The 14,937-nt window shown below is 42.8% G+C and overlaps 1 protein-coding gene across 1 annotated transcript in view; it reads right to left on the reverse strand.

The window, feature by feature from the left end:
- Window positions 1-14,937, reverse strand: part of LOC134352529 (T-box transcription factor TBX22-like) — an 83,882-nt gene that overhangs the window by 45,448 nt on the left and 23,497 nt on the right. Inside the window, exon 9 of the mRNA XM_063059794.1 lies at window positions 10,119-10,268. Coding sequence (XP_062915864.1) covers window positions 10,119-10,268 — 150 coding nt within the window. The remainder of the gene's footprint in view (window positions 1-10,118; window positions 10,269-14,937) is intronic.

The following is a 14,937-nucleotide window of genomic DNA, read 5'->3' on the forward strand; positions in this document are numbered from 1 at the left end:
GTATTTACTGGAATTCAGAAGAAAGAGGGGCGGCCTCATTGAAGTCTAGTGAAAGGCCTTGATAGAGTCGGGGTAGAGAGGATGTTTCCTATGGTGGGAGAGTCTAAGACCAGAGGACACAACCTCAGAATAGAAGGGCCTCCATTCAGAACGAAGATGAGGAGGAATTTCTTTCACAGAGAGTATTGAGTATAAGAGCTGGAATGTTATGATGAGGTTGTATAAGGCATTGGTGAGGCCGAATCTGGAGTATTGTGTTCAGTTTTGGTCACCAAATTACAGGAAGGCTTTTTCCACTAGGCAAGGGGAGAAAAAAACCAGAGGACATGGGTTAAGGGTGAGGGGGGAAAAGTTTAAAGGGAACATTAGGGGGGGCTTCTTCACACAGAGAGTGGTGGGAGTATGGAATGAGCTGCCAGACGAGGTGGTAAATACCTCCCATCCATGTATCTGTCCAATTTATTCTTAAATGTTAAAAAAGAACCCGCATTTACCACCTCATCTGGCAGCTCATTCCATACTCCCACCACTCTCTGTGTGAAGAAGCCCCCACTAATGTTCCCTTTAAACTTTTCCCTCCTCACCCTTAACCCATGTCCTCTGGTTTTTTTCTCCCCTTGCCTCAGTGGAAAAAGCCTGCTTGCATTCACTCTATCTATACCCATCATAATTTTATACACCTCTATCAAATCTCCCCTCATTCTTCTATGTTCCAGGGAATAAAGTCCTAACCTATTCAACCTTTCTCTGTAACTGAGTTTCTCAAGTCCTGGAAACATCCTTGTAAACCTTCTCTGCACTCTTTCAACCTTATTTATATCCTTCCTGTAATTTGGTGACCAAAACTGAACACAATACTCCAGATTCGGCCTCACCAATGACTTATACAACCTCATCATAACATTCCAGCTCTTATACTCAATACTTTGATTAATAAAGGCCAATGTACCAAAAGCTCTCTTTACAACCCTATCTACCTGTGACGCCACTTTTAGGGAATTTTGTATCTGTAATCCCAGATCCCTCTGTTCTACTGCACTCCTCATTGCCTTACCATTAACCCTGTATGTTCTACCTTGGTTTGTCCTTCCAACGTGCAATACCTCACACTTGTCTGTATTAAACTCCATCTGCCATTTTTCAGCCCATTTTTCCAGCTGGTCCAAGTCCCTCTGCAGGCTCTGAAAACCTTCCTCACTGTCCACTACACCTCCAATCTTTGTATCATCAGCAAACTTGCTGATCCAATTTACCACATTATTATCCAGATCATTGATATAGATGACAAATAATAATGGACCCAGCACTGATCCCTGTGGCACACCACTAGTCACAGGCCTCCACTCAGAGAAGCAATTCTCTACCACCACTCTCTGGCTTCTTCCATTGAGCCAATGTCTAATCCAATTTACCACCTCTGCATGTATACCTAGCGACTGAATTTTCCTAACTAACCTCCCATGCGGGACCTTGTCAAAGGCCTTACTGAAGTCCATGTAGACAATATCCACTGCCTTCCCTTCACCCACTTTCCTGGTAACCTCCTCGAAAAACTCCAATAGGTTGGTCAAACGTGACCTACCGCGCACAAAGCCATGTTGACTCTCCCTAATAAGCCCCTGTCTATCCAAATGCTTGTAGATTCTGTCTCTTAGTACTCCCTCCAATAACTTACCTACTACCGACGTTAAAATTACCGGCCTATAACTTCCTGGATTATTTTTCGATCCTTTCTTAAACAATGGAACAACATGAGCCACTCTCCAATCCTCCGGCACCTCACCTGCGGACAGCGACATTTTAAATATTTCTGCCAGGGCCCCTGCAATTTCAACACTAGTCTCCTTCAAGGTCCGAGGGAACACCCTGTCAGGTCCCAGGGATTTATCCACTTTAATTTTCCTCAAGACAGCAAGCACCTCCTCCTTTTCAATCTGTACAGTTTCCATGATCTCACGACTTGTTTCCCTTAATTCCATAGACTTCATGCCAGTTTCCTTAGTAAATACAGACGCAAAAAACCTATTTAAGATCTCCCATATTTCCTTTGGTTCTGCACATAGCCGACCACTCTGATCTTCAAGAGGACCAATTTTATCCCTTACAATCCTTTTGCTCTTAATGTACCTGTAAAAGCTCTTTGGATTATCCTTCACTTTGACTGCCAAGGCAACCTCAAGTCTTCTTTTAGCCCTCCTGATTTCTTTCTTAAGTATTTTCTTGCACTTCTTATACTCCTCAAGCACCTTATTCACTCCTATACATGTCATACAACTCCCTCTTCTTCCTTATCAGAGTTGCAATATCCTTTGAGAACCAAGGTTCCTTAATCCTATTCAATTTGCCTTTAACCCTGACAGGAACATACAAACTCTGCACTCTCAAAATTTCTCCTTTGAAGGCTTCCCACCTACCGATCACATCTTTGCCAGAGAACAACCTGTCCCAATCCACACTTTTTAGATCCTTTCTCATTTCTTCAAATTTGGCCTTCTTCCAGTTCAGAACCTCAACCCTAGGACCAGATCTATCCTTGTCCATGATCAAGTTGAAACTAATGGTGTTATGATCACTGGAACTAAAGTGCTCCCCTACACAGACTTCCGTCACTTGTCCTAACTCGTTTCCTAACAGGAGATCCAATATTGCTTCCCCTCTAGTTGGTCCCTCTATATATTGATTTAGAAAACTTTCCTGAACACATTTTACAAACTCTAAACCATCTGGACCCCTAACAATATGGGAGTCCCAATCAATATATGGAAAATTAAAATCCCCTACCACCACAACTTTATGTTTCCTGCAGTTGCCTGCTATCTCTCTGTAGATTTGCTCTTCCAATTCTCGTTGACTATTGGGTGGTCTGTAATACAATGCCACTAATGTGGCCATACCTTTCCTGTTTCTCAGCTCCACCCATAAGGACTCAGTAGACAAGCCCTCTAATCTGTCCTGCCTGAGCACTGCTGTAACATTTTCCCTGACAAGCAATGCTACTCCCCCACCTTTCATTCCTCTGCCTCTATCACATCTGAAACATCGGAACCCTGGAATATTAAGCTGCCAGTCCTGCCCCTCCTGTAGCCAAGTTTCACTAATTGCTATAACGTCATAATTCCACGTGTCAATCCACGCCCTCAACTCATCCGCCTTCCCCGCAATACTCCTAGCATTGAAATATATACATCTATATTTCCTGTTCATAAAATGAACAGGAAGTTTCTCTGGACGACTAATGAACAGGAAGTTTCTCCGGACAACTCTCTGAGCAAGTCTCTGAGCACAAGTTGTACCTGCTTTTAACAGCATAGTTTGAAGTCCTAACTTTGACCTGCAAAATTAGACCTATCTACATGCACTTCCGGTTATGTGATGTTACATAAACTGCATAGATCTGAAATAGAGCATATGGTTGCAAATTCAGTCTAGCTCACATCTCCCTCCAAAACAGAAATATTGGAAGTTGTCAGAGAAAGCTCATCTGAAGAAATTTATAAATCTGGAACCTTGCCTGGAATTAGTACATGCTTTGAACTACAGTATTCACCGATACTTTAACCATTCAACCATTTCCGTTACAACTTTGAGTTCATGTTTTTAATGCATTAAGGTTTATTTTTTTCCTGGAATGTAGTATTCGCAGGAGGGTTTAATGCTTTATTTCCTTAATTCAGTGTCATTTTTATGAAGAAGTCAGGAATATTCTTTATTTCTTAAGCATGGTTTGGTGTTTACAAATCTAGAACATCAAGGACACATTTTTTCACCTGAACTCTGGAACAGAAAGTCAGTGAATAGGTTTTCCTCGTCCATGGTTAGATTGCACTTCTCAAGTTCAAAGGTACTGTGTGTCCTTCATTCTTTTTAGCCTATTATGCTCAATCTCTTGGTCTTGCACTTTTTAAATCAAGAAATTGCTTCCATTTTCCTCAAAACATCTTCAAAGCCATAAACTCAGAGCCTCAGTATGACTGGCCAGAGGGTGTTCATTTAAATTACATACACTCATTGAAACAATTAATTCTAATGACCATTAAGATTAAATCCAGACTTTTTGAAACCCAACATTTATTCTAAGGTCATGCAACAAATCTGTTTGGGCTATAAATGAAAATATAAAATGGATTGTAAAGAATGAAAGAGAAAACAAAGAGAAATTAAATGCCTAACAGTTATCAGATTTCCAAGAATGACAACAGAGATTATTGCAGTTTATTGAAAATAATCGGGACCACAGTCCTGTGGACAGATGGCAACTTCTTCCAGGATAATAAAAATAAAATAGTCCATTCCATTCACTGCTAATATATTTGACATGTACATTCCTGTAAAATAGTATGCCTCCATTTTGATAAGTAGGACTTTTGATAAGTAGTATTCATATACTGCAATCATATTTGTGGTTGTAATCTATTTTCCTAGTGAAGGGGTGATCACAATCACCCAAGTCTGGTCATTGGAAAATGATTGGTTTCCAGTTATTAGTTATCATTATTTGATACATATTTGTTTAGCATTTTCCATATTAAGCAGGAGTGGTCGAGACGAATCAGTCATTAACAATGGTGTCTCAACATCATCAGTTTACTTGGTGACATAAATCTAACAAGAGGCTATCATGTTCAGTTTTGAGATTTTCTAGTAACACAAATTATTTTGTGGGGTGACCAAGGGAAGTGTTTGAATACCAGACCGCTAATGTGAGTTCTGACCTTGCCCATTTGGTGACTGAAGGAAAGCTGACAATTTGATGTTGGACAGGTCACTTTGATGTGTGAAAGCACTTAGAAAACCAGACCAAGTACTCTATTCATGGATCTGGAGAGAGAGGGAGGAATTAATGAACATGAAATCTTCAGAGTGGCTTAGCAAGGTTTGGTCAAGGAGAAGTCAGATGCAGTATATTCTGTCATATTCTATTACTCTTCACACCTTCAATCACATCAGCGTTTTTGTTTAAACAGAGAAAGGTTAGTTGGATGCTATGAAGTGAAGGGTACCAGCAAGCATTCTCTCTTTATTTATTTCTCCAGTATTCCGTGTCATATGTTGCCATCTTTCGTGACCTTGGTACTGCAGACTGTGGAAGTGATAGATAGATGCTTCAGAGAGGTAATCACCCTAGGTTGCAGGAGGCAGTTAACTGTACCTGTCAGGAGAAGGAAGGGAAATGGGCAGCCAGCGTAGAGTATCCCTGTGGTCATTCACCTTAAATAAACTCTGGACACTGTTGCTGGGGACAACCTACCTGAGGGAGCCACATCAACCAGGTCTCAGACACCGAGTCTGGTGCTGTGCCTCAGAAGAGAAGAGAGCTGAGGAAGTCTGCAGAAGTAATAGGGGAAAAAGAGACAAGGTTCTGTGGACACGATAAAGACACCCAGATGGCATGTCGCCTCCCATGTGCCAGAGAAATCTCGGATCAGGTCCATAGCGTTCTACAGGGAGAGGGTGAGCAGCCAGAAGTCTTGGTACATATTGGCACCAATGACATAGGTAGGAAAGGTGAGGAGGTCCTGAAGTGAGATTTTAGGAACCTAAGTAAAAAGCTGAAAAACGGGACCTCCAAGTAGTAAGCTCTGGATTGCTGCCTGTGCCATGGCGACAGTGGGAGTAAGCAAAGGATGACTTGGCAGTTGAAAACATGGCTGGGGAACTGGTGCAGGGGGCAGGGGTTCAGTTTTCTGGATCATTGGAATCTCTCCTGGGGAAGGTATGAACTGTACAGTAGGGGTGGGTTACACCTGAACCCGAGAGGGATGAATATTCTTGTGAGCAGGTTTGTTAGAGCTGCTTGGGAATGTTTAAACTAATTTGACAGGGGGATGGGAATTGGAGTGATAGGCCTGAGGATAGGGCATTTGGTTTACAAACAGAGGCAATGTGTAGTGAGACTGCTAGGACGGAGAGACTGATGAAAGGACAACATTACAGTCAACAGGATGAATTGCATCATAAAGGGGGGACAAATTGAAAAGGGTGATGAATACAGGACTGAGTGTATTATATTTGAATATACTCGGTATCTGGAATAAGGTTGATGAACTTGTAGCACAGAGACAGATTGGCATGTATGACGTGTGGGCCTCACTGTATCATGGCTGAAAGGAGAATACAGCTAGGAACTTAATGTCCAAGGATACGCAATATATTGGAAGGACAGGCAGGTAGGCAGAGAGGGTGGCTCTGTTAATAAAAAATGAAATCTAATCCTTAGAAAGAGGTGACACTGGGTCAGAAGGTGAAGAACTTCAAGGGTAAAAAGACCCTGATGACAGTTATATGCAGACATCCAAAACAATAGCAAAGATGTAGTATACAAATTACAACAGGAGATAAAAAGTGCATGTCAAAAGAGCAAACTTACGATAGTCATGGGGGATTTTAATATACTGGTATATTGGGAAAATTATGTTGGTGCTGGATCCAAAGAGGGGGAATAATGGAATACATACGAGATTGATTCTTTAGAGCAGCTTGGGGTTGAGCCCTCTTGGGGATCAGTTATTCTGGATAGGGTGTTGTACAATGTACCAGAATTGATGAGAGAGCTTAAGGGACAGTGATCATACTATGATAGAATACACCCTGCAATTTGAGATGGAGAAGCTGAAGTCAGATGTATCAGTGTTACAGTGGAGTAAAGGGAATTACAGAGGCTTGGCCAAAATTGATTAGAAGGAAACAAATACCAGGGGCGACGGCAGATAGGTAATAGCTGGAAATTCTGGGAGCAATTTGGAATGCACATGATAGAAACAGAAGGGCTGAAAGAAGCATTAAGTTGCTCTAGCAGACAAGGTGAAGGAGAATTCTAAAGGATTGTACAGATATGTTAATAGCAAAAAGGATTGCAAAGGAGAAAATTGACCGTCTGGATGACCAGAATGGTAATCCATGTCAGAAGCCAGAAAAGATGCATTCTCTGCATCTGCACTTACTCAAGAGATGAATACAGAGTCTGTAGATTGAGATGAAGTTGGACCCTGAATTGATTACAGAGGAGGAGGCATTTGCTACCCTGAGGCAAATCAGGGTGGATTAATCCCCAGGGCCTGACAAGGAGTTCCCTCAGACTCTCGGGGAGGCAAGTGCAGACATTGCCAGGGCCCTATCAGAGGTATTTAAAACATTCTTAGCGACAGGGAAGGTACCAAAGGATTGAAGGATGCCCAGTATTGTTGTTCGGCAGTTTAGAAAAGGTTCTAAACAGTAATCAGGAAATTATTTACCGGTGAGCTGACATCAGTTGTGGGACAGTTATTGGAAGGTATTCTAAGGGACAGGATATAAGTGGATGAAGGCAAGGCAGTGGATGTTGTCTACATGGACTTTAGCAGGACATTTGTCAAAGTCCCACATGGGAGACTGGTCAAGAAGATTCAGCTACTCGTCATTCAGGATGAGGTGGTAAATTGAGATTAGACGTTGGCTTTGTGGTAGTAGATGGTTGCCTCTCTGACTGGAGGTCTGTGACTAGTGACATGCCACGGTGACCAGTGATGGATCCTTTGTTGTTTTACGTCCATATCAATGATCTGGATGATTATGTGGTTTACTGAATCAGCAGATTTGTAGATGACACCAAGATTGGGGGTATAGTGGACAGTGAGGAAGGCTATCATAGCTTGCAGAGGGATCTGCATCAGCTGGAAAAATGGGCTGAAAATAGTGAGGCCAAATTTGGAGTATTATATATAGTTTTGGTCACCTACCCACAGGGAAGATCGCACCAAGGTTGAAAGAGTACAGAGAAAATTTACATGGCTTTGTGCGTGGTAGGTCATGTTTGACCAATCTATTGGAGTTTTCCGAGGAGGTTACCAGGAAAGTGGATGAAGGGAAGGCAGTGGATATTGTCTACATGGATTTCAGTAAGGCCTTTGACAAGGTCCCGCATGGGAGGTTAGTTAGGAAAATTCAGTTGCTAGGTATACATGGAGAGGTGGTAAATTGGATTAGACATTGGCACAATGGTAGAAGCCAAAGAGTGGTGGCAGAGAATTGCTTCTCTGAGTGGATGCCTGTGACTAGTGGTGTGCCACAGGGATCAGTGCTGGGTCCATTGTTATTTGTCATCTATATCAATGATCTGGATGATAATGTGGTAAATTGGATCAGCAAATTTGCTGATGATACAAAGATTGGAGGTGTAGCAGACAGTGAGGAAGGTTTTCAGAGCCTGCAGAGGGACTTGGACCAGCTGGAAAAATGGGCTAAAAAATGGCAGATGGAGTTTAATACTGACAAGTGTGAGGTATTCCACATTGGAAGGACAAACCACGGTAGAACATACAGGGTTAATGGTAAGGCACTGAGGAGTGCAGTGGAACAGAGGGATCTGGGAATACAGATACAAAATTCCCTAAAAGTAGCATCACAGGTAGATAGGGTTGTAAAGAGAGCTTTTGGTACATTGGCCTTTATTAATCAAAGTATTGAGTATAAGAGCTGGAATGTTATGAGGAGGTTGTATAAGGCATTGGTGAGGCCGAATCTGGAGTATTGTGTTCAGTTTTGGTCACCAAATTACAGGAAGGATATAAATAAGGTTGAAAGAGTGCAGAGAAGGTTTACAAGGATGTTGCCAGGACTTGAGAAACTCAGTTACAGAGAACGGTTGAATAGGTTAGGACTTTATTCCCTGGAGCGTAGAAGAATGAGGGGAGATTTGATAGAGGTATATAAAATTATGATGGGTATAGATAGAGTGAATGCAAGCAGGCTTTTTCCACTGAGGCAAGGAGAGAAAAAAACCAGAGGACATGGGTTAAGGGTGAGGGGAGAAAAGTTTAAAGGGAACATTAGGGGGGGCTTCTTCACACAGAGAGTGGTGGGAGTATGGAATGAGCTGCCAGATGAGGTGGTAAATGCAGGTTCTTTTTTAACATTTAAGAATTAATTGGACAGATACATGGATGGGAGGTGTATGGAGGGATATGGTCCGTGTGCAGGTCAGTGGGACTAGGCAGAAAATGGTTCGGCACAGCCAAGAAGGGCCAAAAGGCCTGTTTCTGTGCTGTAGTTTCTATGGTTTCTATGGCTGTTACTGGGTCTGGAGGACCCGAGTTATAAGGAAAGATTGAACAGGTTAGGACTGTATTCTTTAGAACATAGAAGATTGAGAGGAGATTTGATAGAGGTATACAAATTTATGTGGTGTATAGATAGGGTAAATGCATGCAGGCTTTTTCCACTGAGGTTGGGTGGGACTACAACCAGAGGTCATGGGTTAATGGTGAAAGATGAGAAGTTTAAGGGGAAGATGAGGGGAAACTTCTTCACACATGTGAGTGTGAGTGTGGAATGAGCTGACAATAGACAATAGACAATAGGTGCAAGAGTAGGCCATTCGGCCCTTCAAGTTAGCACCGCCATTCATTGATCATCCACAATCAGTACCCCGTTCCTGCCTTCTCCCCATATCCCTTGACTCCACTATCATTAAGAGCTCTATCTAACTCTTTCTTGAAAGCATCCAGAGAATTGGCCTCCACTGCCCTCTGAGGCAGAGCATTCCACAGATCCACAACTCTCTGGGTGAAAATGTTTTTCCTCAACTCCGTTCTAAATGGCCTATCCCTTATTCTTAAACTGTGGCCTCTGGTTCCGGACTCCCCCCCCAACATCAGGAACATGTTTCCTGCCTCCAGTGTGTCCAATCCCTTAATAATCTTATATGTTTCAATCAGATCCCCTCTCATCACTCTAAATTTCAGTATATACAAGCCCAGTCGCTCCAATCTTTCAACATACGAGTCCCGCCATCCCTGGAAAGTGAGTTTGATTTCAACATTTAAGAGAAGTTTGGATAGGTACATGGATAGTAGGGATATGAAAGGCTATGGTCCCATTGCAGAATGTTGGGAGTAGGCAGTTTAAATGGCTTTGGCATGGACTACGTGGCAGAAGAGGGCAGAGCTTAGTTATGATGGCACTAAACAGTGACTCCTTTGTTTACATCTTCGGAAACAGCTCTATTTGCATCTTTAACATCTCTATTCTTCCCTTTCAAGGTTTTTTTGAAGGCCCTAACCTGGAGTTACACGCTGACTTCAGTTCTTTACAGGAATGGGACCCACTCTCGGGGTTCCATGACTGGCTGTTATTCGACATACCAAGGATGCGGCCTAAGAGCTTCACTCGCCTTCGGATATCCAAGATCTTGTGGCTCTGGAGACGGGCGGATCGAAGGTCAGTCTCCCGGCAGGAGATCGGTGCATTGGGGGAGTTGGAAGATCTCTGCTGTATGCCCAGAGAGCTGATATCTTTGGGCACAGAGCTCGAAGAAAGCGACACAACGGATTTTTAACATCATAAACCAGCGAGTTGTTTGTTATGTCTCCCCGCTCGCTGGTAGGGTAGGGGGATTGTCGCTTGCTGCTGTTTATGTGAGGGAGGGAGGGGAGCTGGGGAGGGATTCTAACATTTAACTGTCATTCACTCTTTGAGGGCACTCCTCTGATTTAGATGATGGTTGTGAAGAAAAATCATTTCAGGATGTATATCGTATACATTTCTCTGACATTAAATGTACCTTTGAACCCTTTGACCAGATGGACAAAAGGATTGCTTCTGTGGCTATACTTCACTGTCCACTTCTGACCAGTTTAGTGTCATCTGCAGGATGAGTGATCATACCACCTATATTCTCACCTAATGGCAAACATCAGGGCACCCAGCAGCAACCCCTGTGGTACACTACTGTTCACAGACCTCCAATCTGAAAATCATCCCTCCGCTACCACTCTCGAACTCCTTCCATCAAACCAATTTTGTATTAAATGGCTTGCTCACACTGGAACCCATGTGATCTAGTCTTCTAGACTGGCCTACCCTGTCAGATCTTGTCTAGGGCCTTGCTAAAATTGATGCTAACTATGTCTACAACCCTTTCCTTATCAATCCTCTTGGTCAACTCTTCAGAATGTTCAATCAAATTCATGAGGCACTTCCACACACCCAAAATCATGCTGACTACTCCTAATCAGTCATTACCTTCCAAATGATGGTGAGTCCCGTTTCTCATCATCATGCGCAGTAACATTTCCACCATTAATGCTAATAGCGCTGGCCTGTAGTTCCCTGGCTTGCTCTTGCAGCTCTCAGTAAACAAAGGCACAACATGAGCCACTCTCCGCTCTTCAAAGAAAGTGGTAAGCCTTTCTAACAATCTTCCAGTTTAAAAATTACTAGGAAGGTGAGAATGCACATCCTTCTCTATGTGGGAAATACTGGACACTTCCAGTATTCCGGTGACATGGTAGATGGTCTAGCACTGCTAAGGTTGAGCAGCTGTCTCTCAACTTTAGTGAGCCGAGCTGGGTTATGATCTCCAGTGCAGTCTGTGAGAGGTCTGCAGAGGGTTGGCAGCATGGATCCTGTTATTTCGCCCACAACCAAAGACATACTGATTACTGGTTCGATTGGCCAATCTAAATTTTTCCACATGAAATATCTCAGATAATATTAATGGCAGTGTAAGGGATATTACAGAGTCGTTAGTAAATTCATGGCAGATGCAATTTAATGTGGATAAATGTGAAGTTATCCACTTTGGTGGCAAAAACAGGAAAACAGATTATTATCTGAATGGTGGCCGATTAGGAAAAGGGGAGGTGCAACGAGACCTGGGTGTCATTATACACCAGTCATTGAAAGTGGGCATGCAGGTACAGCAGGCGGTGAAAAAGGCGAATGGTATGCTGGCATTTATAGCGAGAGGGGTTCGAGTACAGGAGCAGGGAGGTACTACTGCAGTTGTACAAGGCCTTGGTGAGACCACACCTGGAGTATTGTGTGCAGTTTTGGTCCCCTAATCTGAGGAAAGACATCCTTGCCATAGAGGGAGTACAAAGAAGGTTCACCAGATTGATTCCTGGGATGGCAGGACTTTCATATGAAGAAAGACTGGATGAACTGGGCTTGTACTCGTTGGAATTTAGAAGATTGAGGGGGAATCTGATTGAAACGTATAAAATCCTAAAGGGATTGGACAGGCTAGATGCAGGAAGGTTGTTTCCGATGTTGGGGAAGTCCAGAACAAGGGGTCACAGTTTGAGGATAAAGGGGAAGCCTTTTAGGACCAAGATTAGGAAAAACTTCTTCACACAGAGAGTGGTGAATCTGTGGAATTCTCTGCCACAGGAAACAGTTGAGGCCAGTTCATTGGCTATATTTAAGAGGGAGTTAGATATGGCCCTTCTGGCTACGGGGATCAGGGGGTATGGAGGGAAGGCTGGTGCAGGATTCTGAGTTGGATGATCAGCCATGATCATAATAAATGGCAGTGCAGGCTCGAAGGGCCGAATGGCCTACTCCTGCACCTATTTTCTATGTTTCTATGTTAGGGCATTGACACCATGGACTGCATGAACCAACATGGACACCACGGACTGCACGATCTCCCTGTCAGAAGGAAATTTATAAATTGCCTATCCAGGAGGTGTCACTAGGTCTAACAGGAGGTCACCGTGTTCTGGAGCTGGAGTAGCAACTGAAGCCATTGTGGTGCATCTGTGAAGCTGAGGTCTTCATGTTGAGGGAAGGGACCATATGATAGCTTAACAGAAAGCTTTCTGATAGCTAGCAGAAAGGATATAGCTAACCACTATGTGGATCACACAGGAAGTGTTTGTGCAGACCTTGCTCTTAATTGAATAAATATAGATGAAGAAATAGAAATAGGTGGTGTTGGTTCCCTTGAAGAACAATCAGGTGGCTATGTCCCCGGGGCCTGATGCGATATACTTCAGGTTACAGACAGAGGTAAACAATGAGATTGCTGGGGCCTTTTATCTTCAACAACTCTAAACAAAGGTTAGGCCTTGGAGGACTAATGAGAAACTAACGTTTTTCCATTGTTCAAGATGTTAAATAGGGATTATACTGGAAACAAGTGTCTATAGTAAGGAAGCTATTTGAGAGGATTCTTAGGGAGAGGATTCATGAGGATTTGGAAAATTATGGCCTAATTAGGTACATTCTGCCTGTCTTTTTGAGGAGCAGGTCATATATTATTGATATAATTCAGGTTTTCTAGGAGATAGTGAAGGTGATTTATAAAAGTAGAGCTGTGCATGTTACATACATGGAATTTAGTAAGATTTATGACAAGGTCACTCATGATAAGCTCAGTCAGAAGATTAAGGTGCATGGCTGCATGTGACTTCACCATTTGGATTCAGAATTGGCTTACCAATAGTGAAGATGGAGAGTAGTTGCCAATGGGTCTTATATTGGCTGGAGGTTCATGACTAGTGATGTTGCACAGGGATCCTTATTGCGATCTTTGTTGTTTGCGATACATGATTTGGATTAAAACATAGACAGGTGCATTAGTAAGCTTGCAGATAACATAAAGATTGTTGGCATCATGAATGGTGTAGATGGTTTCCACAGGACAGAATGGGATATAGATCAGTTGGACTTTTAGTCACACATGGTTGGTTTCACCACATGGGATCCAGAGTAAGCCAGCAAGCTAGATAAAACTTAGCTTCGTGGAAGAATCCAGAGAGTAATAGTGGAGGACTGCTTATCAGAGTGGAGCTCTGTTTCAATGGTATACTGCAGGGATGGGCATTAGGTCCCCTGTTGCTCTGACTGTTGACATGCCAAGGGTGTCAAATGCTTTTTTCACCATCTTGTTTACCTATGATCCAAGATAACACCACTCCACTCTTCAAGAAGGGAGGGAGGCAGACAAAAGCTGGTTAGTCTGACCTCACAGGCTGGGAAGATGTTGGAGTCCATTGCTAAGGATGAGGCTTCAGGGAACTTGAAGGCATGGTTTTTTTAAGGGAATATCTTGCCTGACAAATCTGTTGGAATTCTTTGAAGAAATAACAAGTAGGATAGAGAAAGGAGAATTGATGGATATTGTGTACTTGGAATTTCAGAAGACCTTTGACAAGATGCCACATATGAAGCTGCTTAGCAAGATAAGAGACCATGGTATTACAGAACAAATGCTAGCATGAATGGAGCATTGGCTAATGGGCAGGAGGCAAAGAGTGGGAATAAAAGAAGCCTTTTATGATTGGCTGCCGGTGATTAGTGGTGTTCCATAGGTGTCTATGTTGGGACTATTTCTTTTTACGTTATAGGTCAAGATTTGGATGATGGAATTGATGGCTTTGTGGCCAAGTTTGTGCATGATATAAAGATAGGTGAATGTGCATGTAGTATTGAGGAAACAGGGAAGCTGCAGAAGGACTTTGACAGAGTAGGAGAATGGGCAAAGAAGGTGCAGTGGAATACAGTGTCGGGAAGTGTATGGTCATGCCGTTTGGTAGAAGGAATAACAGCATAAACTATTTTCTAAACAGGAAGAAAATTCAAAAATCCAAGATGCAAAGGGACTTGGCAGTTCTTGTGCAGGATTCCCTTCTGGTTAACTTGCAGGTTGAGTCTGTGGTGGGGAAGGCAAATGTGATGTTAGCACTCATTTCAGGAGGACTAGAACATAAGAACAAGGATGTAATGTTGAGGCTTTATAAGGCACTGGTGAGGCCTCAGTTGGAGTATCGTGAGCAGTTTTGGATCCGTTATCTAAGAAAGGATGTGCTGAAACTGGAGGGGGTTCAAAGGAGATTCACAACATTGTTTCTGGGAATTAGAGGCTTATCATATGAGGAGAATTTGATGGCTCTGAGCCTGTACTCACTGGAATTTAGAAAAATGGGGAGGGATCTCATTGAAACCTATCAAATGTTGAAAGGGCAAGATAGGGTGGATGTAGAGAGGCTGTTTTCTGTAGTGGCAGAGTCTAGGACTAGGGCAAAACCTCAGAATAGAGAAGCAATCATTTAGAATGGAGATGAGGAAGGATTTCTTTAGTCAGAGGATGGTGAATCTGTGGAATTCATTGACAATGGCTGCTGTGGAGGACAGGTCATTGGGTGTATTTAAGGTGGAGTTTGATAGGTTCTTGTT

The sequence above is a fragment of the Mobula hypostoma genome, chromosome 10 (assembly GCF_963921235.1).
Source record: "Mobula hypostoma chromosome 10, sMobHyp1.1, whole genome shotgun sequence".
In the NCBI taxonomy this organism is placed as follows: domain Eukaryota; kingdom Metazoa; phylum Chordata; class Chondrichthyes; order Myliobatiformes; family Myliobatidae; genus Mobula; species Mobula hypostoma.